Source organism: Otolemur garnettii, unplaced genomic scaffold, assembly GCF_000181295.1.
Source record: "Otolemur garnettii isolate 467f Iridium unplaced genomic scaffold, OtoGar3 scaffold00236, whole genome shotgun sequence".
Lineage (NCBI taxonomy): Eukaryota > Metazoa > Chordata > Mammalia > Primates > Galagidae > Otolemur > Otolemur garnettii.
In genome coordinates this window covers 844,155-870,725 of record NW_003852631.1, presented here as the reverse complement: position 1 = coordinate 870,725, position 26,571 = coordinate 844,155, and the positions used below count along the sequence as shown (strand labels likewise).

Sequence of the window (26,571 nt, the reverse complement as noted above, 5' to 3'; positions counted from 1 at the left end):
TTAGAAAAAGGGAACAGTTCCATCCCAGTTGATGGTGGCCTCTTTCCATTTGGTTCTGATCGTCATCTCCACCGGAGAGAACCGTCTTCCTCCTCCGTGTGTATCTTCCTGTTGGTGCCTTTCCCAGGGATGGGAGTGAGTATCTGAGGAGGAAACAGCCAGGATTTAGACCCAAGCCTGCAGGTGCCATTCTGGAGAAAGTGAGAAGGATGAGCGGGTAGGTGGCCAGGAGCTGGGCTCCACAAGGTGTGCTCCTACAACAGGTTAAGACGAGGGGGATTCCGGGAGATGGGATGTCAAATGCCCCATACGGAGTAAGTTACTTGTAACCTGAATCATTGTATATTTTGGGAGGTTAACATTGGTAAGTTGAACTAGGAGTAGGTAACTGGATATTGCTGGAAAACACAGCAAAAGGCAAAGCTCAGTGCTTGTCTGTGCTTCTAGGTGAACGTTTGCATTCCGAGTAGAGGGTGGGGCATCCTAGGGGGCTATTCAAGAACTGGGTTCAGAGTCTGGATTTGCCTCTTCCATAGAAGCCAGGTGACTTTTGAAAAGGTACCTAACATCTATCCCCAAGCCTCATTTACTCAATTACTAACTATATATTATGGGCTGCTCAGAGTCCACAACAGAATGTGTATGATATTTGTGTGCTGATAAAGAAAGGATGTTTTCCTCAAAAAAAAAAGTTAAAGTAGAAATGATATATTTCAAGAGCATACTGTCAGTGTCACACTGAAATAAATTAGCTAATGTGTGTTTGTCATAATTAAAGAAAAGAAGTGGGGGCTGCACAGATAATATAGTTGCTGAGATACTTGTCCACATGGGGTGACGATAACGGGCGATTACTTAATGCCAGGTCTGGGATGTTGAACGTGAAGAGTTAGACCTGAGCAAGTCGCCTTAAACTGAGCCAGGGCTACTGTGGACAAACTCCCAGTCTGTCCCCTTTTAATACCTGTTCCGTGCCCCCAATGTTTAAAGACATCTTAAGGTTAGTCTTTTTTCCGAGTAAGTATGATTATGACCAGGCACGGCAGCTCCCACCTGTAATCCTAGCACTTTGGGAGGCCAAGGCAAAAGGATCCCTTGAGGCTAGGAGTTGAGATCAGCCTGAGAAGCACAACAAGACTCCATTTCTACAAAAAGTTCAGAAATTAGCTGCATATGGTAGCACGCCCTTGTAGTTCTAGTTACTCGGGAAGCTGAGGCAGGAGGATCACCTGAGCCCAGGAGTTTGAGGTTGCAGTGAGCTGTGATGATGCCATTGCATTCTAGCCAGGTGACAGAGTGAGACCCTGTCTTAAAACAAAAGGAGTATGGTGCAATGAGAGGACTTATTTGGTTTTCTGCATCTCCCATGGACTGGAGCCTCCCGGTTTGCTGGGACGGCCCCTTACTCATCCTCGTCTTCTCAGTGCCCAGCTCAGGGTGTCTGCACATAGTAGGCCCTCAAACATGTGTCTTGAACCAATTTGAACAGAAATGCACTATTGCTTTGGTTACTTATGTCACTGGGTGGTCATCTGGTGTTTGGTTGGGGGATGGAATTAGCCAATTGGAGTCTTTCTCCCCTTTATTTTTCCAACTCTTTCCTCGGTTATTCACTATCTCATGCTCAAAGATGAAAGGCCTTGCAGAAAGCTTTCTGGAAACTTGACTCTTACCTTTCGTTTCTTCTCTTACCTGAAAGCCCTCTGCTCCTCCGGCTGATTCCCAGCCCTGCCCACCATGTAAGCAGGTTTAGAATCCCCACACTGCAATGCTCAGGCTTGGCCCGTGGGCTCCATGCATGTGTTTTGTTCCGGAAGCTGAGCCTGAGTGTTTTCCTGCAAGGCTGGCGTGAGTATCCACACAGTTGTTAAACACCGGCAGCCACGGCTCTTTGAGGACATTAAAGTACACAGCGCTTGGGGTCTGAGACACTCACCTATTGTAAGATGCACAGGCTTTTTCTGCCAGGGCTGGCCGCTGTAAAAGCACAGATCAAAGAGACGCTCCATTTTCCAGTCTGACAAGAGCTGCCTGTTTGTGCAAAAAAGGACGCTGTAATTTCCATTGATGTTGCACAGCCAAACGGGCCATTTGGGAGTCTTGAGCATGCTGCCCACCTGGAGGGGAGAGGGGAATGCAGATGAATACACGGATTTCACCTCCGTGCGACAGATGCTGACACAGCCTCATGACCAGAAAGCAGCGCCGAGGCCTCTCGTCGCACTTGTAGCTGTGCAGGACACTGCACTTAGAGTCAGATCCGAAACGAAGGTTTCATCATGAATGAATTTGCATTTATCAATGATCTGGCACACTGGCGATGCTGCACCTTTTCTGTTAAAAAATTACATTTAAAAACATTTTTAGTGGCCTCTGGGACAGCTTAGAAAAGAATGCTCGTAAGCAGATAAAGTGAAATTAAATGTGGGGTAGAATAAGAGAATTCCCATTCTGTCTTGGTGGTGGGTTAGTGTATTTGCTCCTGTTCTCGAGATAAGACAAAATTTCATTCAGAGCAGGGGGTGGTCAGACTTCTAGAAACACCAGCCATTTTAATACAGAAGAAAAACTTCTGGAAAATGAGGGGAATCACGCACATATCACACTTACACACCTATATCTACAGGGTAACGGTTCTGAGATGTTCTTAGAGGGTGCTATTTAATACTATGCACTCCATCGAATATTACTATTTCAAGCCCCTTATTTGTTTTTCCAGGTGACTGTCAATTGAGGCTTTCCTTCTTATGGACAGTAAATCAGATTCACAAACCACCACCCTGGGGCTGCCCTGCAGTGAAGGGACAGTGGCCCTGCACACTTCAGTAGCCCCTGAAGGGGTCATGATATTATAGTTAATTTCTGCAATTGATACCCATTGTTTTGTTTAGAGAGGCAAGGAAGCACATAGTTTTTAAAAAAGATTTCCATCAAAATTCATTAAGACAAATTTTTTTCTACTCGAAGAGATACACACGAGCTGCATGAAAAAACCCACGATTTCCACGTCATGCCCAGGAGAGTTACTAGGGCCCTCGCTCCGCCTCCTTCCTCTAACTGAAGGAGCCGACGTTGCCCTTCTGTGTTTCTTCTGAGTCCATTCTGTTGGTGGGAAATCCCGCTTTGAGAAATTATCACGTGTTTTATAAACCCGAGTATTAAAGCCCAATAACTTGACATTCTGATTGCTCAATAGTCCCATTCAAATCTCTTTGTTTTCCTCAGTTCAGACTCTTTAGTTGTGGGCGAGTGGGTGAATCAGAGATGCTTTAGTTTTTAAGCGTTTTACTTTTAGCTGCCATACAAAAATTTTGTCACTGTGCTTAAAGGAAATGACCTCAGCTTTGGTTGGTAGTTTAGAAAAAGGTGCGAGATGAGTCCCCCCCACTCACCCCACTGCTCACAGTGAGTGAGGCTTGACCTGTCCACTCACAGCGGAATCAGTCCCTCTTGGCGAGTGGACTGGAAGCATCTCACATGGCAAGTCTGCCCAGCAGCTACATCTGAATTAGACACAGAGGATGTGCCACTGAAGCAGCCCCAGGGGTTTAAATTCCAAGCATCTACCTCTAAGTTCCAAATAACTTTGTCACCCTGCATGAGTTAGTTGCCAGCACTCTCTGTCTCAGGACTGCTTGCTGTGGCCCCCTTCTGTACTGAGATTATACATAGATGATCAAAATATGATAGGCAGGGTGACACGGAATTATTAAGGTTGAAAAACTCAGATAAATTAATGACATTGAAGACTGTTTGTAATAACATGTCATTATGGCTTGGCGCCCGTAGAACAGTGGTTACGGCGCAGCCACATATACAAGGCTGGCAGGTTCGAACCCGGCCTGGGCCAGTTACACAACAATGACAACTGCAACAAAAAATAGCCAGGCGTTGTGGCAGGCACCTGTAGTCCCAACTACTTGGGCGGCTGATGCAAGAGAATCGCTTAAGCCCAAGAGTTTGAGGTTGCTGTGAGGTGTAACACCACAGTACTCTACCCAGAGTGACAGCTTGAGACTCTGTCTCAAATAATAATAATAATAACAACATGTCATTCTGTTTGAATTTCAGAGGGTAGTCTGGTCAATTTTAAATTAATCAAAGTCCCTGTAAATGATGTCTGGGTGGATGGGATAGAATATATACCCATAGGACATTATTTCACTGAATACTTTTAATGTAGGTGAAATTCAGCTGGCACTGACCCTCTGGTGGCAGGTGCTGATACCCCACAAGTGTTACTTTGTGCCATAATGCAATAGTTTCCTTTTTTTTTTCTTGCTTGCTTTGGAGAGATTCTGGCACTAAGGGAATGTCATGCATGACTGCCAGGGCCCACTGGGTATTAACTCTAAGAGGCCAGCCTTAAGATTACAGCTGGGAACACATCTGGATGAATGTGTGCCCTGTAGAATCACAACAAAGCACCAATCGAATCCAGCCAGATATCCCATCCCCCTCTTATCTTGGGATATCATATAAGCAGTGGCTGGAATTTTTCATTTAAAGCATTTGTACTGCTTTTGGATAGACACAATTTACTACCCTCCTCCCGACGCAAGGTTCTAAATATGTTTTATTGGTGAGATTCCACCAATGCTGAATTTGTGCATGTTGCCTCATGTTGCCATGGTAAAAAGGAAATTAAATTGCGATACAGTGGTTCTATAAATAAAATACCTTTCTCCTTAAGTTCACTCATTGTGTAATAAGCCCAATAGTTTCAGCATTACATGCAGTGAGCAAGCCTTTCATAGCATATGTCATTTAAGCCAATGTAAAATTACAAGGATGGGATGGAGGATGGGCACCTGCAACATACTAGAGGGTGAAAATTGAGTCCACATAATTCTTTTTTCATGCTTCTAGAGCAATGGTGCTCAGGATGTGCCTTTGCATAATGAGTTTGATGTTGCAAGTCCCCAGGCCCCTGGCTGATCATCTGAACAGGAGAAAGGTGTTGGATACAGTGTGCTGTATTTGCTGATTCCTGGTGACAATTCCTGTGCATAACTGTTAATGGCTTGGCGCTCATCTTTGCCACCTGGAATACAGACTTGATGTAACTTCTTTCACTGAGTTTGCAGGTATGCTGTAAAGACAAATCGGTTCGTGTTTGCAGGGCGCTGCCTCCGTGACTTGGTGGCAGAGTGCAGTGCGTAGAGGTGCCTTGGTACTTTTACGGTGAGATTTCTTCCTATCCGACTCTCTAAAGGGAAAAGGTACAGACGGAAGGAGGAGCAACCGGGATGGTGGTGTGCACTGCCAAGCCTGCCGTGGGAGTGATTCTGGCAAGACCTAAATGGCTTCTGTCCCTTCTAAACATCAGAGTTGATTTTTCTTCTCAGTGGCAGGTGTGAAGATAATGTGAACCTCCCAAGGCTTTCCAGATGGTGTTAGACTCAAACTGCTTTATGTTCTCACTTAGGTATTGGAACCTCACACTCAAACCTGTACCTTCAAATAGAAAAGGAACAGGGAAGCTTCAAAATAGTGTCTCATCTTGTGAGTAGCTGGCTGTGTCCTGCAGGAATCGTGAGTCTGGTGGGCTCGGGGGGTTGGGGGGGTCTTGACATGCCATCTAATGAGAACTCTATCTATTTTTTTTTAAATATCACCCACTGGGCTGTAACATTGGGACTGAAAGATGTGTGTTTCTGCAATCTCTGCAGTTTTATTGCAGAGCAAGAAGAGATTTGCTTAGGGAAGATAGAGGCAGCATTGGGATGGCTTTCACCTTGAGCTGTCAGGCAGCATGTTGGTTTCCTTTGGAACTCTGAAATCTTTCTTATATTAGATCTGTATTATCCTTATATACATATCGTCTCCTTTGTCATACCGATCCTGGGCAGAGCCACTAAATACCCATAAAACACTCATATACATAGTTGGCACTTTCAAGGGTCCTGAGAAGAATCATCAGGCCTTAGAGCAAGAAGGAAAGGGCAGTGGCTTCTGGGAGTCTTCAGTCCAGTGATACTCACAGCACTGTCCTAGAACCCCATCCTGTCCTTTCTCAAGCAAACTTCTGTTCTGCAAGGTGTTTCCATTGTTTGCTAGGATATGTTGAAATGCTAGACTCCTGGGCACACGGCAGTGCAGCCAGGTGGTCTCTGGGGAGCCTGTTTCTGAGTACACTGCACTTGTCCTCCTAGAGCTGAGGATTTCCTTACACCTGACGGATGCAATCTGCCAAACCAGGAGGTAAAGGAGGGCAAGCACCAGCTGACAGGGTACACACCCCGAGTACCTGTAACTCACGGTCAACACAAACTCATACCTGCTTTAACCTAGAAGTCAGCAGGGGAACTTGTGGCTTGTTGAGCACGACTGTCGTGCATTAAAAACCTCACGGTGATTTGTCAACATCTAAGTATGATAGTCCAACGTCAGTGTACCTATTGATATGCACTAATATAAATCGATATCTATATACAATAGATTATGAAAGCACTGATGATAGAATACAATTCCAAGAACTGGCATTTATGGTTTACTCCTTCGTTAGAAAACAAAGATGATGATGGCAGGCAGCAGGGCGCAGTGGATGGAAGGTGAGCGCTGAATGTTGAAGGGACTGGGTTCACAACCCTGGATCTGACGCTTGCCTAGCTGGTGGCTTTGCGTAAGTTCCTATATGTCCTTCAGCCTGGCTCTTCTCATCTCCAAAATGAATGACCAGGCAACGGACATTGGACTTATAGTAACACTGTACAACTTGGAGTGGAAGTGGAGGATGGAATGAAATAAGGTATGGTCACATGTGGCTGACAGAGGGGCTGGCACATGCATGCACGGGGTCATCAGCACTGAAATAAATAAGCTTCACATGGGTGTCTGTTAATTACCATCTGCCAGCAATGGTGAGAAACACACACATGTGTGTATGAAAGTATTTGAATAACATACCCGTATATGAATTAGGAATGGCTTTTATCCCAAAACAATGAACTGATATTGAAAGAATCAAAACGTGCCTTCAGGGAAATCCCCTCCATATGCATCCATCTAACATACTCAGCTATCTCAGGAGTTCAAGTAGGAAAACTACCTGCCAACCTGTATTTGATCTGTGATACATTTTTTCTTTTTGAAACCACACTCTAAGTGCACGACAGAGATGACATAACAAACATCCTCGGGGTTTCGAGCCATTAGTGTACAATTTCAGGCAATTTTCACGGAGGGCAGGATTCACAGGCACATCCCTGGGGGAGAGAATGCTGAGTCCAGGAAAAAAGGATAAAAAGTCACCTTAGTTGTTTTTTGGAAGATGGAAGCACCGTGGAGCTGATTTCTATGTAGACTTCAAAGCTAACCCAGGAGTCTCCATCCTGTGCCCGACTTCCCTGCGTGAACACACATTTGGAAGGTGGTCCTGTTGTTGGATACATTTTGCCTCTTCCCAGCAGGAAAGCTCTTACTTTTTACCTTGTCCTCTGGCCTCATGTCTGACTTTAACGTCCCAGCAAATATCCACTTTATCACTGGAGGGTATTTTAGGCTTTGCAGGTAATTTTCTGCAGAGCACGGTTTGGCACCTCTATTAGTCTGAGCTGACTTGTATGGAAAGAAATGTGATCCAGAGAAAATAGTAGCGCCAACTCCCTGCGAGGTCTTGACTCTCTGGGGGGTGCTCTCTCTGTCTCTTGTTCTGGTGGATACAGTCCCTTTTCTCAGAGCAACTTAGTAGCTATTTCATAAACACCTGTTTAATGCTAATTTAAGATGAAGCCTGAAACCTGTTTCCTAAGCTTTGCAAATGTTGAAAGCTGACCACCTGTCTGATGCTGACTGCGAGAAGATAACCTTCTTTCTTGTAAGTTCGGTTGAAATAGCCAGTGGCCCAGTTTGGCACACCGTGGCTTTAATCAGAGAAATCCCAAAGAGGTTTCTTCTTTTCCTTCCTGCAGAGCAGCGGTTCTCAAGTAAGGGCTATTTTGTCCCCCAGGGAACATCAGGAAATATCTGGAGACAGTTTAGATTGTCATACTGGGGGCAGTGGCTTTGTCATCTGGAAGGTAGAGGGGGCAGGGATGCTTTCCAACAGCCTAGGGCACACAGGACAGTCCCCACAACAAAGAATCACCCAGCCCAAAATGTCAGCAGTATCGAGGTTAGAAGTTCTGCTTTGAAAGAAGTTTCTAATCCTTGCCGTACATTACATTCACCGGGGCTTTAACAATTTCAGATATCCAGGGGTTCCCCACACCAAATAAAACCGTCTTCGGTCATAACCTGCTACATAATTTGTGGGTCCCAGTGCAAACAGAAAATGCAAGGGCCCTCGTTCAAAAATTATGAACAATTTCAAGGTAGTGACTCAAGACACCGGAGCATTAAACCAGGTGTGGAGCCCTTTAAGTCTGGGGCCTTGTTTGACTGCACAGGCCTCACGCTCAGGAAGGGAGCTGAGCGGGAGCGGGGAGGGAGCTGAGCAGTAATCGTTCATAACCCGCTCCCGGTGACTTCACTGTGCAGCCAGGGCTGACATCACTGCGCTCGTGGATTTATTGCCTGTAACCTTCCTACGGTAATCAGTGTGTCCCGGGTTATGGTATCAGTCCAGGTATGACTCACCTTTGTGTTTGGTCACAGAGCTTCATGATGCCAAATGAACACGGCTGAATAAAGTACTATGAAGTTACTCCTTGTCATCTCTGTTACAAAGTCTCCCGTGTCTAGAGGACTTTCTGTCTTTCCCATGAGCTTTGACATTGGCGACTTCCTTTGCTCCTCAGGTTGTGGGGCAGGTGTACATGGGTATACCTAGTTTGTAGATGAGGAAACGGGCGTGGAGAGGGTACAACTTGTGCAAGACACACATTGAGTGGCCCGGTGAGGCCACCCACCAAGTCTGCTGATTCCCAGGCCAGGGTGACTTTGCATGTGCTGTGGAACGTCAGCACCATTACAGCAGGTTTCCAAGAAGTGTGCAGGCTTATTGGCGGCTTGTGCCATGAAAGTGGGTGGCCCAGAGAACGCACTTTAAAAAACAGGCACTTATTTATTATTTAAATATCTATCAAGGAGAAAAGCAGCTAGCACATCAAGCCCATGGCTTATATATATATATATATACTGCTGCAGAAAAGGTTAGAACCAAATTTTAAATCAGTTGATTTAAAGGAAAACATGAAGGAGGTCACTGCAGAGGTGGCAGAGAAGGGGCAAAGCTCATGAATTACCGACTGGATCGGTCTTTCCAGTTTATAGTGAGGATCTAGTGAAGTAGCACCGTGAAAGAGTTTTTGTGATAACAGACAAAACTCCAAAATTACTGTTGTCATTTTTGTGTCCCTACCCCTGAAACTTGCTCCATTTTTCTAGAGTATACCCCTCCATTTATTTCCAGAATGAGTCTCGGCATATTATCGGGCTGTGACACATAAGGATGTTAGACCATAGATACCAAGTGACCATGCATTGTTGAAAGAAAACTATAAAAATTATGTACAATGAAATATATGCCTCTCCTAAGTATTTCTGGCTTAGTTTCTCTCTTCGTTACATAAGATAAATTCCTCAGTTATCTGTAAAAGGGATTAGGAATTTTATAACAATAACCAGTCCATTCTTTGTCCATGGTGTATTCAAAGTACAGGCTTTCCCGTTCACACGGAGGGACTCTTTGCATCCGTTAAATACAATAAAGGTCATATATCTGTCAACATGTGACGATATTCATGGTAAGTGAGAATAGTAGGTTTCAGGAGATTGGAATAAGTCATAAAGATGTAAGAGAAAGAGAAAGAAGTGTTTCTGAAAAGAGTAACTCCAGGGAAACAGGATTGACTTTATTTCTTTGACTCCTACCTTATCACTTCTCACTTTTCTATGATGGGTCAAAATTGCAAACTCAAGTAATAAACTTTAAAACGTTATTTGTACACAAAATGTGCCAGTTCTCCTATAGTCAAGACTTGATTTTCCTTTTTTTTTTTTTTTGAGACAGACTGTCTCTCTGTTGCCAAGACTAGAGGGCTGTGGTTGATATCAGCCTCACTCACAGCAACCTCAGACTCCTGGGTTCAAGTGATCCTCCTGCCTCAGCCTCCTCAGTAGCTGGGACTACAGGCGCCCACTGCAAGGCTTAGCTAATTTTTTTTTTCTATTTTTCATAAAGACAGGATCTCACTCTTGCTTAAGCTGATCTCAAACTCCTGAGCTTAAGCAATCCTCCCCCCTCGGTCTCCCAGAGTGCTAGGATTATAGGCCACTGCACCTGGCCCAAGACACTATTTTACGGATGCCACCAGGCACACATGGTATGTATGTGTTGCTGATCTCCTGGATAACACAGAGGAGGGGGAAAGTCAGATGACGATATTACGTGAAGGTATCTTGAGAAGGGTGACGGTACCTTGTGAAATGTGAAATCCTGTAAACCTAGAAGGCATTTTGAGCTGGAAGCGGGAGAGCCAGAGAACAGGACAGGTGCGAAGTAGGGAGGCCTTGTCTGTTGCCAGTGGTCAGAAGAGGTTGGGACCTGAACGTCTGGGGTTTTTACACCCCCCAGCCTATTGAATTACATCCTTTTCCTTTTACAACCACTCCAGAGAAGTGTTGCTTTTTAGTAGAATCTGCCTCGCCTTCCTAGGTTTTAGGATGCAACTTTTCGTGAAAAATATCACAGAAGCAGATTTGCCTTGTGGTCCGGGCGGGGTCTGTTTGCTTCCCCACTCTCTCTCCTATTTGTTTTTGCAGAATCACGTCTATTTAGTTCTCCCATTGTGCTTTTCAACAGGGCGGTCTACTTTCTAGTTGCCGGAGGTCGTGAACCCCTTGAGCTTGAAAGCTTTTTGACAGCAGTTTCACAAGTCGGGCCTCCCTTTTTTATTCAGTGTTTTTTCCATAAAGCTTGGGATAATATGTAGACTACGTGCATTCATTGGTATAAATAAAAGATTGGGAGGACATCCTCCCACTGCCAGCAGGATTTATTTCGGAGAAGGTGGTCTGGGGGCAAAGGCTGGCCTTCTCTTAAAGCACATTTCAAACAGAGTTTGTTTTTTTTCCCTCATGTCCCACTATATGCCATCAAATATGGCTACAGACTTTTAAAAATGTATTATTTATATTAGCTGTACCCTATAGACATAAAACCACGTTAAAGAGAACGCAAAGCAGAGAGACAGATATTTCCATTTAGAGCCCTCGTGTCCCCGTGCGTGGTGGGAAGGAGGCTTGCAGGAAGGCAGTAAAGGGAAAGGTAGGCTCGGGTTTTACTTATCTTAATAGGGGACTTAAAAAATGCTAAAACGCTGACATTCTGGTAGCGTGGCTGAGGGTCGGAACACACTCACCTGGGACAGTCTGTCATCTTCCGAAGTGTCCTTGCCCCACTGCAAATAGCCAATGTCACTGCGGGTCAGGACTCCGTGCAAAGTTTCCTGAGACTGTCCTTTCTCGCAGCCGTTGAAGACATTGGGACTTGCCCTTCCAGTTAAAATCATGTTCAGAACTGCCTGGATGGCATATTTTACAAATATCTATGTTTCAGTTAGCAATGAAAGGACTTAATTTTTGTTTTCTTTAAAAAATGAGTATTTTTACTGAAATTATTCTGTATATAATTCTGGAATTCTATACTAATATATTATGTCCTAAACATTTGGGAGAGTTAAAGCCATTGTTCAGTGACTTTCTCCTTGAACCTCACCCCAGCGTTCCCTGTGTCCCCCACTCTGATCTTACTGGCCTTCCTCCCTTCACCCTTCTTTTAAACATTGGTTTCCATGGCTGTGATTTAAGAAGCAGAAAGCTAAGATGTCTGCATAGCTTTTATCAGCATTTCCCCCCAGTTATTAGGGATTCCTGGTGGGCCCTTTCAAGGTATTTTCTGATGTTTCTAGAATCGCAGGGATGTAGGGCTCTCAGAGGTAAACAAGGAAGGACTGTTACACAAATTGGAAAGTGGATATTCTGACACAATTCAGATTCATCTTTTTAGTCTTTCAAAGATAACATGTCCTTAAGGAGAGAATACACTTAATTAGAAAACAAGCCTAATTTGGATTCGATAGTAGGAAGGCCAAGTCTCCCAACCCACCTGCGTACACAAGAAGCCTCCAGCACTTGGTCGTAACAGATGTGTGGTGGTGACGTCTAGGTCCTTTTGAAGCCTGCAGAGGAGGGGAAGCCATCAGAGACCATGGCCAGGCTGGAAGCCTGAGTCCTCTCCTCCCTCCAGCCCTGACACAACACAGCAGTGCGTGGTCCTCATGGGCACTGTCCTGCCTAAGCACCTTGCACGGTTCCATCTGTCATGGGGAGACCCCCTGGGACTGGGCTACAGAGGTCACTGGGAATCTGTGGGTGCAAGTGGGGGGAGAGCTGCCGAGTGATGTGGGAGCAGGGAGAAGTTACATTAGAATCCTGATGTGTCCTAACAGGTACAATGAAGGGGTGTACGGCACACTTCTGAGTGGAGGAGTCAACTACAACTCTGGCGTTACCTAACAAACACAAACGATATAACCTAATTGTAAGTACCATTATATGAACCCCAAATTTTAAAAAAAGAAAAAGAATCCCAGTGTATGTGCTTTGCATGGCTGCTGGGCTCAGCAGAGAAGGTGTTTGCTCTAGGTGACAAGGAATGCTTGGCTCAGGGTGGTGACACATGACCCCACCTTAGAGTGCTGGCCCAAGGCAAGGCTGAACAGATGAAAACCAGCAGCGCGGCTGCTGAGACCATGCCTTGGCTGCAGAAGGGTCACCTCCACTGTTATGTCAGGGGCCAGGGTCTTACCCTTGACAATATAGAGTCAAGGTTGGATGTGACTCCTGTTGTCACCCAGAGGGACGTGCTGAGTACTGGTATGTGAGCTGTATATGTTCTTGAATGAATATATTCACAGGTCTGGAGGTCATGCCCTTCTGTGAATGAGACTTACAGATGTGGGTTAATCATGCCCAGATACAGCTTAGGGCAATGTTTCCCAAAGGATGGTATGATTTCAGGGGGGTATAGATAAGAAGATTTTACAAGTTTAATAGTGATGCATTAATAGGTTTTATCTTTAGATAGCACATGATATTATATTTTATATACAATATATTATAAAAGATATTAATGTTTAGGACGAGGTTGATATTTAAATGTGTGTTGATTTAAAGAAAGCTGTTTTAAGCAAATGGTAACATAGACCACAGCAATGTGACAGTGCTACATAAATGACAAGGTTAGGGAACCCTGCTTTAGGCTTTGCAATTCCTCCCGAGAGCTCGCTATCTCTTTCTTTGACTCTCAAAATGTTGTCTTTCTTTCCGGGCCCAGAAGAAAGTCTATTTCTTTCCTGAAGCTTTCGCTGACTACTCTGTCTGCAGGGAAGCCTTTTTCTTCTGGAATCCACTAAGACTTACCGTTTGTACGCCTCGTTTGGCATTGCAGAACTTGCCTGGCAATTTTATGTTAACCACTTGCCTTTCCCAGACAGGAAGGAATGTGCAGGAGGCCAGAGCCACATCTTCCCTTCTTTTTGTTTTTATTTTATTTTTTTGAAACAGAGTCTCACTTTGTCACCCTTGGTGTCATAGCTCACAGCAACCTCAAACTCTTGTGCTCAAGTGATTCTCTCGCCTCAGCCTCCCAAGTGGCTGGGATGATAGGCACCTACCACAACACCCAGCTATTTTTAGAGATGGGGTCTCGCTCTTGCTCAGGCTGGTCTCAAACAATCCACCCTCGGCCTCCTAGAGTGCGAGGATTATAGGCATGAGCCACTGCGCCCGGCCACGCCTTCCTTTCTTTATACTTTGCACAGAATTCAAGATATAAAGGTCACCTGCCTTGGCCTCCCAGAGTACTAGGATTATAGGCGTGAGCCACTGTGCCTGGCCCAGGACACTATTTTCCTGATGCCATCAGGCACATGGTGATTTTTGTATCTTACTGAGACAAAGTAAATATTTGAGGATACATTTTATTGTGAATCTAAATAATAAAATATATACATTTGTGAGCTTTAGTGTCATCTGCCAATATTTACAACCACAGGAAGGAAGCTGCTTCTGTCCTCTAAGCGCAGACGCAAACTTGACTAACGATATCTGTTTGCCCATTGATGTGGCCAACCAGGAGAGTGACATCCCTGACTGGCTTCCCAGGCCCACAGGGTTAAATGTGCTGACTTGAACTATAGGAAAGGACCTGTTAGCAGAAGGGTATCCGCTAGGCCAGAGACTGTACTCATGTTTCCAATATGAAGATGACAATATTTTCAAACACAATCACATTGTTTATATGAGTCCAATCCTATAGGAAATACCTGTGCAAACATTTGTAGAACTTACCTTTCAAATGTTCTGGAGAAGATCAGGCTGTATAGAAAAAGGATGACACCATGGCTGCCTTCCCCTTTGAACTATTTGGGAAACAAGTCAAAAAAAAAAAAATCACCTTTGCTTAAAAGCCATGCAAATACATGTACCCATGGGTATGAAGTCAAGGATTTACAGCCAAGGGTTTTTTATTCCCCTTAGCTGCCAAATGAATAGAGCTCTATCTAGTTTCCCTGAGTCTTCCTCCTCTCAAACTCCTTCTCCTTCCTTGCTTCATGCCTGCCAACAGCACTGTCATTCTTGGTATTCGATTTATCATTTTTTTCCTGCCCTTCTACCACCTGATTCTCTTCAAATCCCAGCTAAGGGGTAGTGTATCTTTCCTAGCCCACCTCAGTGCTGCTCTGGGCGGGCCAACCCCCTTTCCAGCCTCCCCTCCTCACAGTACCATTCAACTCAGGGCAGCAGAGAGCATTTGTAGAAAGAGCGTTGGAGTGACAAAGCCTAGATTCAAAACCAGTCCTACTACTTACTGACTTCTCTGAGTTTCAATCTCATCTGCAATCATGGGTTAAACAATAACCTTTCCTCCAAGTTTGTTGCGAAAGTTAAATGAAGTAATTAATGTGTCGTACTTTCCTGGGTTCTTGGAACATGCTAGATCCACAGCAAAATTAATATTGGCCCCTCTCTAAGGCATTTCTCCTTCTCTCTTTTCTTGGCCGGGTTTCTTTTCTGCTTAGACCTTTCTGAAGCTTCCCGGCGATCTCTAGGATCAAATCTAAAGTACCTAACCAACATGCAGGGCCTCTCAGTAGTTGGCTTTATTTCAGCTTCATGTCAATACTCCCCTGCTGACAAGGAGAGTGGCCTCCCTGCTGGCTTCCCAGGAGCACAGGGTTAAAGCCCCTTTTTAAAAGTCATTGTATCAGGAGTTTTGCTAAGATATACATGCTTTTTCCTTTATGGATTAATTTGTCTATTTTGCTACATGGATCTGTGACCCGGCAGGGGGCAAGACCCTTAGGCAGGAGAACAAATTCCAGTGCCCTAGGAACCAGACAGGAACCGAAATGAATGTGTGCAAGGGTGTGAGAGAAATGGGGAGCGCCGGGTGTCCTGCTGCTGCTGTAGCAAGGTACTACAGGCGGGTGGCTTTAAGCAACACAAATTGATTATCTCCTAGTCTGGGAGGTTAGAAGTCCAACAGGGGTCTCACGGTGCTAAAATCAAAGCGCCCACAAGCTGTGTTCCTGCTGGAAGCTTTAGGGCTGATTGATTCCATTTCCAGCTTCTAGAAACTGTCCCCATTCCCTCTGGCTAGCGGCCCCAATCACATGGCCTTTCTCCTTCTGCCTCTATGGTCCTGTGTCTTTCTCTGACTCTCCTGCCTGCAGGGTCATAAAGACCCTTAGGATGAGTTGGGCCCATCTGGACCATCCAGGCTCACTGACCCATCTCAAGATCTTTTACTTATTCACATCTGCAAATCCGTGTAACCAGGGAGGTAACATACAGTTGTCCCCTTACCCTCAAGGGAAAGTTCCATGACCCTCCATGGATGCCTGAAACCAGGTATAGCGCTGAACCTTGTTTATTCTGTTTTTGTCTATTTGTACATAGCTATGATCAAATTTCACTTACAGATTAGTCACAATAAGAGATGAATAGCAAAACCTAATAAAAAATAGAACAATTATAACAATATGTCAGCATTACTACTCTCACGCTTCAGGGTCATTACTAAGCAAAACACAGATTATTGGAACAAAAGCATCACAACACCCCAGCAGTCAATCCAATAACTAAGAAGGCTATTATTAAGTGAGTTGTCGGTGGGTAGTGTATATTGTTTATTTCTGGAATTTTCCATTTAATATTTTTATTTTTATTATTTATTTATTTGTTTGTTTTTGAGACAGAGTCTCAAGTTGTCGCCCTGGGTAGAGTGCTGTGGCATCACAGCTCAAGGCAACCTCAAACTCTTGGGCTTAAGTGATTCTCTGACCTCAGCCTCCCAAGTAGTTGGGACTACAGGCACCTGCCACAATGCCCAGCTATTTTTTTTTTTTTTGGTTGCAGTTGTACCAGGCCAGGTTCGAACCTGCCAGCCTCCGTGTATACCCACTGAGCTACAGGTGCTGCCCCACTTGATATTTTTAGACTGTGGTTGACCTTAGGTAAGTGAAACAGCAGAGAGCAAAACCACAGGGAAGGGGGAACTACTGTATTTCCAGGCTTCTGAGCTTAGGATGTGGACAAGGTTCTGCCTACCCCAAAACTGTTCTAATGGGGTGGCTGTCTCCTATGTCAGCAAATTGAAAGTATGTGAGAATATAGGCCCCATATGGCCAGGTTTCCAGATTTTGGAGGTCAAAGCCCCCAATCTAGATTTTTTATGTGAAATTTCCTGGTTGTTTTTGACATTCCTTGATTCAAGTTTTTAAAAGCCACACTGTGTGGGTTAATACTGAAGATCATATATGGTAGGTATATTTGTTTCTAGAGCTGCCATAAACAATTACTGGAAATTTGAATTGCTTAAAACAATAGGAATTTCTTCCCTCAGAGTTGTGGAGGCTAGAAGTCTGAGGTCCAGATGTTGGTGTTTTCCCTCTTCTGATAAAGATACCAGTTACTTGATTGTGGCCCACTTGAGTCAGTATGAACTCATCGTAACTTGACTATACCTGCAAAGACCCTATGTTCAATTAAGATCCTGTTCACAGGTACTTCAGTTATCTTTTTGTGGGAACAGAATTCAACCCATAACAAAATGTCTACTGCCCCCATGCAGCCCTTAGACCTCTAGCTGGAGATCTCCAACCGAATGGAGTGAGCTATAGGATTGGTGGATTTTGATAGTGGGGTGGGGGTTGGTAAAGTTCTGAATGGGGTGCCAATCCACATGTGCAACCTGTGCTGGGGGGATGCCCTCAAAAGAAATATACAGACAGTGCCAAATTGTAACAGTTGGTATTACAATAACATTTGTTATCTTTCTTGCATCTCTTGTAATTGCAGAAGTCAATTGTGACACGAGTATTACAATTCTAATACAGTTTTTTTTACTGTCTTAAAATGTGTATACATCTTTTCAGCATCCTCCATATATTCCATCAAGTTCCCATTCATTAGTCCAGTGGTGGCAGCCCTCCCCAGTGTGGCTCAGGTCATGTTCAACTCTTGTACCTATGCCACCTGCATCATGGAGTCCACTTCCGCACATGCCCTTGATTACTTATTCCAGCTCAACTCTTGGTCTTAGACTGGGAACGCCTGTGATAGCTTCAACTCTGATTCTCTGAACTCAATCGTGCCTACATTTAAGGATTTCTTGTGGATGTGGGAAGTTCTTCCTATTAAATTAGACTCTCCCAGTTTTCAAGTGGAGAAAGGGAGAGGTTTGCCCATTATTCCTTCAAGGGTAATTTCTTAAATGGATCCTCTGTATCAGAATAATCGCACTCAATATGTCGTGCCCACAATAAGGAGTCCCGAGGCTGCCTTCTAGCTGAGCATTTCATGTCCAGTACTTACAATCTATCATACAGGTTTTATTAGTTTCATATAAAGACGTAACAAATTACCACAAATTTAATACCTGAAATCATACAAATCTATCATCTTATATTTCTGGAGGTCAGAAGTCTGAAATGGGTCTTAATGGGCTAAACTCAAGACGTCAACAGGACTGGGAAGAGAATTTGCTTTCTTGTCCTTCCCAATTGCTAGAGGCCCTGCCCTCATTCCTTGAGTCATGGCCCGCTCCTTCCATCATCAAAGCCAGTGAAGGCAGGTGGCACTCTTCTCATGTCACCTCACTCTGATGTCTTCTTCTGCCTTCCTTTTGCACGTTTAAGAACACTCATGATTACACTGGGCCCACGTGGGTGATATAGGGTCATCTCCTCATTTTAAAGTCAACTGACTAGCAACTTGCATTCTCCTTTGCCATGTAATGTAACATGTTTACAAGTTCTGGGGACAGAATTTGGACCATTCCTCCCTTTGCCTATCACACAGGCTAACAATGAAACTATAAGATAGTGGAGAAGGTAGGCCTGGAGGAACTAACTTGCTTATGCAGGATTATACAGTTAGTGTGAGGCTGAGAACTCCCACCCAAGGTTTGCCTTTATAGCTGTTGAAAAAAAAAGTAACAGTGAGTTTCACTGATCACATTTCATGTCTCTATATGGTCTACAGTTGATAGCTTCATGGTTATCCAGCTAATTGCCCTCTGCTTTAATGTCAGACCGTGTTTCCCCCCAAATAAGACCTACCCCCCAAATAAGACCTACCCCCCAAATAAGCCCTAGCAGGATTTCTATGCATTTGTTAAATATAAGCCCTACCCTGATCATAAGACCTAGTGATGGGTGTGGCGATGTGTATCTGCATAGCCATGCCCTGCATTTCTGCGCAGAGCAGTAAGGAAGACTGAAATACCTTTTATCTGCCATAGCTCCTTTCTCCGAGCTGTTTGCACTTGCGCCAGTATGCGCATGGTAATCGCTGTTGCAGGCATCCTATTGCACACATGCAAATGGCTAGGGGAAAGGAGTTCATGCATTACTAGCACCAGCCCCACCAAGGTCGGCTCCCCCTGTCAGGTTCCAGAAGAAGATGATTTAACTGTATTTGAATAAATGTAGATTGTTGTATAATATTTAATACAAATAAGACATTCCCTGAAAATAAGCCCTAGTGTGTCTTCTTGAGAAAAAATAAATATAAGACTGTGTCTTATTTGGGGGGAAACACGGTAGGTTTCTGATTCTTCAGAAAATCAGTTTTTATTTCTTTCTACACAGAGGACTCTTTCGAAAAGCACCTTCTCCTCTCCATCATCCCTGCCCCTCTGCTTTGTCCCCGCCCCATCCTGGGTGGGGAGAGGGAGAATTGTTGCAGTGAAAGACATTGTATGAATTGTGCTGAGAGAAGAAATTAAATAGGACTCCCTTTCTAGGGCCAGAAGCCATCCTGTCAGACTCAGGGCCAATGGTCATTTTGTCAGCTTAGACGAGGACCTTAGTTGTTTTTTTTTTTTTTTCCTATTTTTGTTTTTTATCCATTAGGTGAGAGAAAACTACTTTAACCTTCTCTCTTGCCACAAAAGAAATACTGTTATCTGCCCTCTAAAGTATTACCCTCTGGGTTTGATTAGCCAAGGAAAAGGAGGCATTTGTGAGTGGGCCTGTGTGTGATCCGGCTTCTTTCTGGGTTGTAAGGAGCGAGAGGCGGGCTTCTCATTCTCTCCTTCTGCCCTTCCTTAGCCCTCGAAATGACCTGGTTTTCTTAACAAGCATCATTAGAAATAGACTTTATAAAAGAATGAAGATCCCTGTGAGATCATTTCGACATAAAGGAATTATTTCAAGGCTTAAGCACTTACACACTGTAAATGATCACAGATGAATTTCTCAGTGGCTTCTTCCTCTAAAAATTCAAACAGCTGGAGCTATAAATCAGGGACAAAAGAGAAAAATGGAAAGAAAGATGAAAGTTACATCTGAGAGATGTCAACTCCCTGTTATTACCTCAAGGGAGGGTTTTTTTGTTTCATGGCAAAAATCACATTACTGAAAACTGACATATTACCTTGCACAACGCCATGCGGAACATACGGGGTAAAGCTGCCTGGCCACCGGCAGCACTTCTACTTTTCTTAGTTTTCAATCAATATAACATCTTGAGCAGCAAAGCCACAGAGAGGTTTTTTTATTTAATAGGTAGGATTTAGCGATCTTTAAGACAGTGAATGTGGAAATGCAGTTTACCACACTGACTGCCATGTGGCCCCATTTTTCACTGGGGCTGTGGCGTTTTGCTAGGTCAAGATAGGTCCTAGCAAAACCTAGCAAAGAGATGTGTGAGTTATATATGCTTCACGAGGCTCTGGACTCACAACGAGAGTATGCTACAATTTACATAACAGTTTATGATGATATCAGGTATGGGACATTCTTGAGCATGGTGAATTCTGGAAAGAGCAATTCACAATTGCTTGGCTCCTTTGGGCTGCATGGATTACTTAGGGGTCCTCAAACTTTTTAAACGGGGGGCCAGTTCACTGTCCGTCAGACCATTGGCGGGCCGCTAAGCAGGACAGGCAGTGGCGGCAAAAACACCCAGCAGGCTGGATAAATGTCCTCAGTGGGCTGCATGTGGCCCGCAGGCCGTAGTTTGAGGATGCCTGAGTGCCTCTGGCCACATTGGGGTCATGATTGGGGCTCTGCCTCCATTTCCATGGTAAGTCTAACAGAAGCTAGGGCTTTCTGGCCTCTTATTTGGCAGGCTGGTGGGGAGTGCACTTACCCGCTCAGTGAAATCATCCACGGAGTAGTCAGGAGTAGCGGCAACATAAGTGTCCTCAGTGACAAGACAGACAGTGGCCTTCTGAGCTGCTCCTGCAGCCCACAGGATGCCAGCTAACACCACGGCCAGGGCTCCCTCCTGCTCCTGCTTGCTTATTTCACACAAACTGCAACACAGGAGGCAAGGGTAGGAAAGCCTCAGAATGCAGTCACCTCGCCATGCTGGGGCGTCTGCTCGGAGGATCCCTCCTGGATACAGGGGGCTCTGTTTGGTCCCTCCACCACCCTCACAGGAGGGCCTGGTCCTCTGCTGGGATTGCGACTGGAATCCTCACTGCACAGTGTAATTTCTCTTGGTGATCCCGCCCTGCTCACCCTGCACGATGACTTCTGCTGAGTCCCAACACTGTCCTTCCTCCTGAACTCCAGCAGGGATCAGTCCAATCTCTTCAGGCCAATGAAACAAGCCCTTGTCAAGCTCAACTTCAAATATTTCTTGCAGTTTTGTCTCTGAGGTTTCCATTTTGCACCCTCTTCCCAGATGGACCAGTCCTCGGAACATATGTTCCACTTTCCACCTCCTTGCCATTCTCACTTGGGTTTTTAGTGGCCACTAAAGATGGTCTCATCATGCCCTACACGTTGTCAGAGGCCCACTTCAGATCAACCTTAACAATCTGTAGCTCACACTTGCCTAGCACTCCCTGAGCCCAGCATTGGGTACTTCACACATGTCATCTCACTTGTCCCTATGAGGTAGATACAGAGGGGACAAAAAATGTATACACACTTTTGTTTTTTTTGGAGACAGAGTTTCACTTTGCTGCTCTTGGTAGAGTGCCATGATGTCACAGCTCACAGTAACCTCAAATTCTAGGGCTTAAGCGATTTTCTCGCCTCAGCCTCCCAAGTAACTGGGACTACAGGTGCCTGTCACAATGCCCTGCTACTTTTTGGCTGTAGTTGTCATTGTTTGGCAGGCCCGGGCTGGATTTGAACTCGCCAGCTCCAGTGTATGTGGCTGGCGCCCAAGCTGCAGAGTTACAGGCACCGAGCCAAAATGTATACACATTTTAAGAAAGGAAAAAACTGTATTAAAATGGTAACACTCCAGTCACATTTGACATCTATTACAATTTTAGTATAGTTTTTTTCTTTCTTAAAAAATGCGTATACTTTTTTGTCACCCTCTGTAATAGTATCCTTCTATTTTAGAGGTGAGGTAAGACAGACCGGAGAGGTGAAGTAGTTTTCTCGGTCATTCACCCATGGGGTGACAGGGCAGTGACTGGAAGGAAGCTGGGCCATTCAGCTCTGAGCTGCTCTCAACCACTCCCCGCACTGAGCATGCCCGGGGCTGCCCTGCATTCCAGGAGGTGGGAGCTGGGCTTGATGCAGGACGCCTTTACTCTGCTTGTTTTCTAACTTAACATGGACACTGTTGTCTTTATAAACATGGTAAAAGTTTATTAATGAACTCAGCAACAATATATTCAATCCATCTACCGTGTTGATACAGAAATGAGTAACAAGGAGCCTGGTACTCCAGAACTCTTTTGCAAGGTCTAAGGGGCAGGTAGGTCGACAGGAGCAGTGACTCTTCCGCATTTATTTAACATTTGCCACAGGAACACCCCCACGCGTGCGTGTGCCAGCTACAGTGCTCTGCTAAGCGCTCTACGTTTAGCAGGGGTGTGTGCCTGTTCCATTGGATTCCCTGGGGTCCAATTTACTCAGATGGTGGACTCGTCCCCAGGCTGCTTTGGGTATGGGGGCTAGTGGCTCCCACTTTTTAACCTTCTCCAAAGGATTGGCGCCACCCTGCCCAGAAGTGCTGGGGGTATGCCCATTCCCTAAGTAGGGGGTGCAGAAGCCCTGCTCCCTTATCTGAAGGTGGGACAGGCTCCACCGTGGCAATCTCCGCACCTGAGCTCCCCGTGGCACCAGGCTGGTGATCCTGGAAACCACATTCTTCCTCAGCTGCTTCTCCTGCCCTCTCCTGCTTCCCTCTCTCCCTGATAGATTTCTCCTGAGCGCACTCCTTTGATAAATCACTTGCATAAAGAATCTCCATCATGGGCTCTGCTTCTAGGGAACCTGGTAATTCATGATCTTGGAATATATTATACATTTAGTTCCTGATTTGGGTGATCACATCTCTTGCCTGAAGGCAGATATATTTTTATTTTCTCAAATATCTAGCATAAGGCTTTGCATGTGATAGAGGTTTGCTAACTTCTAAGAATAAAGTAAATTTGAATAAATCTGAACTGATTTTTAAAAATAGGCAACTACCAAACATTATACCTTGTCAGCCTGGCTAAATAGGGGGACTAATCCTTCATTTATTTCAGGGGTCCTCAAACTTTTTAAACAGGAGGCCAGTTCACTGTCCCTAAGACCATTGGAGGGCTGGACTGCGGGCCCCGGGATGAGTCGGCTGCTAAGCAGGACAGGCAGCGGCGGCCAAAACACCTGGCAGGCCGGATAAATGTCCTAGGCAGGCTGCATGTGGCCCACGGGCCGTAGTTTGAGGATGCCTGATTTATTTAGTTTATAATCATCTTTTTTGTTCCTCTTTAGAATTGTTAGGTTAGGGCGTCCCATCAAATACGGAGGAGTAAGCCCGCGTGAGTCATGGTGCTTAATTCTGCCTGACAGTGTGGGCTGAGTAGAGCATAAAGCTGTCAGCATCATCCCTGCCACTGCCATGACAGTGACTCCAGCAGAGCCCTCCCCAGAGGCAAAGTCCAGCCTCGCCTCTGGGACAGAGCCGCTTTCGCCCTGGGAGGCAGATTCCTTCCTGAGGCAACTTGAATTTTTCAGTGGTGATTATTTAGAATAGAAAGGTGCTAGTGAAACAGGTTAACTCTTCCAAGTCCTTCCCACCATCCTCTTACCTGTGAAAGTTACAGTCCTTTCCCTTCCTGGTAAACAGCAAGTATTTAATAATGAATCCTTGCACAGCCATCTGAACGCTTCGGGCACCTCCCTGAAACGGGGAGGGTGAGCAGTGAGGTGTGAAGGCCGAGAGCTGGTCAGTTGTCATGAAACCACTGAGGCCAATATCACAGAAGGGCACTCTTAGAAGTGGATGCTGCAATCTACTTTCTCTGCAGCCTGTTCCCTCCTGGTGCTCCCAGGGCTTAGTGAAGGGACGCTGTACCCTAAGAGTGCCACTCTTCCCTGTCTTAGCTTCTTGGTGGAGCCTGGGGATATGTGGCATACTCCGTCCTGCCATCTCCATGCCCCTGCTTCACATCGGACTTGTAGATTGGTAGGAGGTAAGAGCTAGTTGACTAGCCCTGGAAATTTAGATGTGACTAGTGATCAATGACATGCATTACTGATATTTCAGATAAAACCAGAAGGAAGTTCCTAGATCTCCTGCCTTTTGTCACCCTCAGGGATGCTTAAAACATGGAGAAAAGAGGCAGGGAAGCTAGAATTCAGAGGGGGTGGGATGAAACAGGAGTTTAAGACTTTATTTCAACTTAGTGTGTTTGTCTATTATCATTTAAAGTTAAACTTTATAATAGATATATGTCTCTACTTATGATTATAATGAAAACACGCACACCAGGGGTGTGGGAGGAAGGAAACATGGATAAGGGACATGGAATTCGCTTTTTAAAATTACAAACCGTAGCTGGGAGTGTGGCTCACACCTATAATCCTAGCACTCCAGGGGGCCGAGGCAGATGGATTGCTTAGAGCTCAGGAGTTCAAGACCAGCCTGAGCCAAAGCAAGATCCCATCTCTAAAAAAATAGCCAGGTGTTGTGGCGGGTGCCTATAGTTCCAGCTACTAGGGAAGCTGAGGCTTGAGCCCAAGAGTTGAGGTTGCCGTGAGCTGTGACACCACAGCACTCTACCAAGGGCGACACAGTGAGACTCTGTCTAAAATAAATAAATAAATAAATAAAATTACACACTGTTACCTTTCCCACTTCCAAAGCAAAAGCCAGTTCAGAAAAAGGATCATGGAACCTGAAATGGGCCTTTCTCCAGGTATAGTTGAAGACATAGTCTGTATTTCCAAAGAGGACCCGTCGCAGCTTCTGAAAAGAGGGGAAATACACGATCCAGTCAAAGGTAATTCTTCCTGGACACACGCCTCATGCATTTGGGTTTGCATGTTACTCTAGCCCTCAGCTTTACTCATGTGGAGACCTGGGCAGAAGGCTCCCACCAGGTCTGCTTAGGACGTATTGTCCTAAAGGCTGGGTGTGTGAGTCCTACACCAGTTGACCCCGATTAATCTCTGTCCCTGGTGTCTTGCTGTCCATCGACAGCCACGCCTCTGCAGTCCACCACGCGATGCCCCCTGTTCCCCTGCCTCTTCCCCGTATCCACAACTCTGCAACCCCTCCTTCTTCCACCTCTGGGTTTTTCTCTCTTGCTTCGCAGATGAAGAATGGACAGGACCTCATGTTTCCAGCCTGAGTGCAGCAGCGACTTAAATGACACCAATGAACACTCTCTGTTCTCTTGTACCAGGACCTCTCCTCAGATACTTTTGGATACTCTATGGCACACTGAGATTTGAGAGGACCCTTTAGGGCTTCCCAGAGAAAAGAGAACAGATCCTTATAAACCAAACACATGAGAGAAAAATAAAACAACAAGAGGGAATCCATTCATAATTGAAGACTTATTAATCATTTAGCACGTGCTCAGCCTGTGTGGGATATAGATACGTCCAAAACTATGTACAAAATAGAAGGGGTGACATTGCATAAGACAAGTATATGAAGTGTCATTGGAGAACAGAGAGAGGAAAGAGGACTCCTATTGAAGTACTCAGGAAGCCTTCACGGGAGAGGTGGCTGCAGCAGGCTGGTAAATGGTGTCCAGCTTGATGAGCATTTTCACCAGTACCTGGTGTCCAGGCACTGGGACGGGTGCTCTACATTCGTTACGTTAATTTAATTCTGAGAAGAAGGTGCTGCTGTTACCCTCTATCCGGAGATGAGAACAGCAGCCCAGAAAGGGTGAAACAGAATAGGTTGCCCAGCTAGTAGGAACCGAGCTGGGATTTGCACCCAGAGTCTTCACATTTCTCCCACCGTGAGCCCGTATGTGCCGTTTTATGATCTCTATCATTTTTTATATCAATTATCTAATATTTTTCACTAGCATGGGCCACATTTTATAACTTAGAAAACATTTATTTTATTTTAAAAGGACACTTTATATTGCTTCCTTAAATGGAAATCAAAATCTCTTGGGTGGCACCTGTGGCTCAGTGAGTAGGGTGCTGGCCCCATATACCGAGGCTGGTGGGTTCGAACCTGGCCCCGGCCAGCTAAAAAACAGCAGTGGCAACTGCAACAAAAATAGCCGGGCATTGTGGCAGGTGCCTATAGTCCCAGCTACTCCAGAGGCTGAGGTAAGAGAATTGTCTAAGCCCAAGAGCTGGAGGTTGCTGTGAGCTGTGACACCACGGCACTCTACCAAGGGCAACAAAGTGAGACTGTCTCTAAAAAAAAAAACTTTTGCCATTCATGATTTTAAAAATAATGAAAATAAAACAATGTCATGAATTACAGCTAGAAACTCTTGCCTGGGAAAGCTCTGACTGAGCCCTGCACTCTTAATAATTTAAAAGAAGGTAAGAAGCATGAAAGAGGCCTGGATGTGTACTGAGTCTTCATCCCTGACCCGTTAGAGAAGCAGATAACTTTCTGACCAGCTGACTCAGTGACATGTACTATGGTACTTAATGCCACATCCCTAAAGGCACCCCATGTTTCAGCAGAGGCACACATCCCACACTCTGGGACAGACCACAAAATAGCCCCTTGCTGTAATAGTGGGCAGCCCAGACAGAGAGAAAGATCTTGTGTCCTGGAACAAGGAGTAAGCAGTTTAGAGTGACTGGAACAGTGGGTCCAGTCCTTTTGGACTTGGAGCCAAAGGGCAGGAAGGAAAGTGGAAGGACCAGACAGTACCTTGGGCTTCAT

The 26,571-nt window shown here is 45.1% G+C and overlaps 1 protein-coding gene across 1 annotated transcript; it reads right to left on the bottom strand.

The window, feature by feature from the left end:
* Positions 1 to 26,571, bottom strand: MINDY4B (MINDY family member 4B). The gene is made up of 10 exons (XM_023508276.1): positions 26,560 to 26,571; positions 24,547 to 24,666; positions 23,507 to 23,598; positions 20,608 to 20,773; positions 19,685 to 19,750; positions 14,299 to 14,369; positions 12,053 to 12,125; positions 11,307 to 11,468; positions 1,937 to 2,117; positions 1 to 143 (listed from the first exon to the last, which is right to left on the bottom strand). The coding sequence occupies exons 1-10, from the start codon at positions 26,569 to 26,571 to the stop codon at positions 1 to 3; spliced, it is 1,086 nt and encodes a 361-aa protein (XP_023364044.1).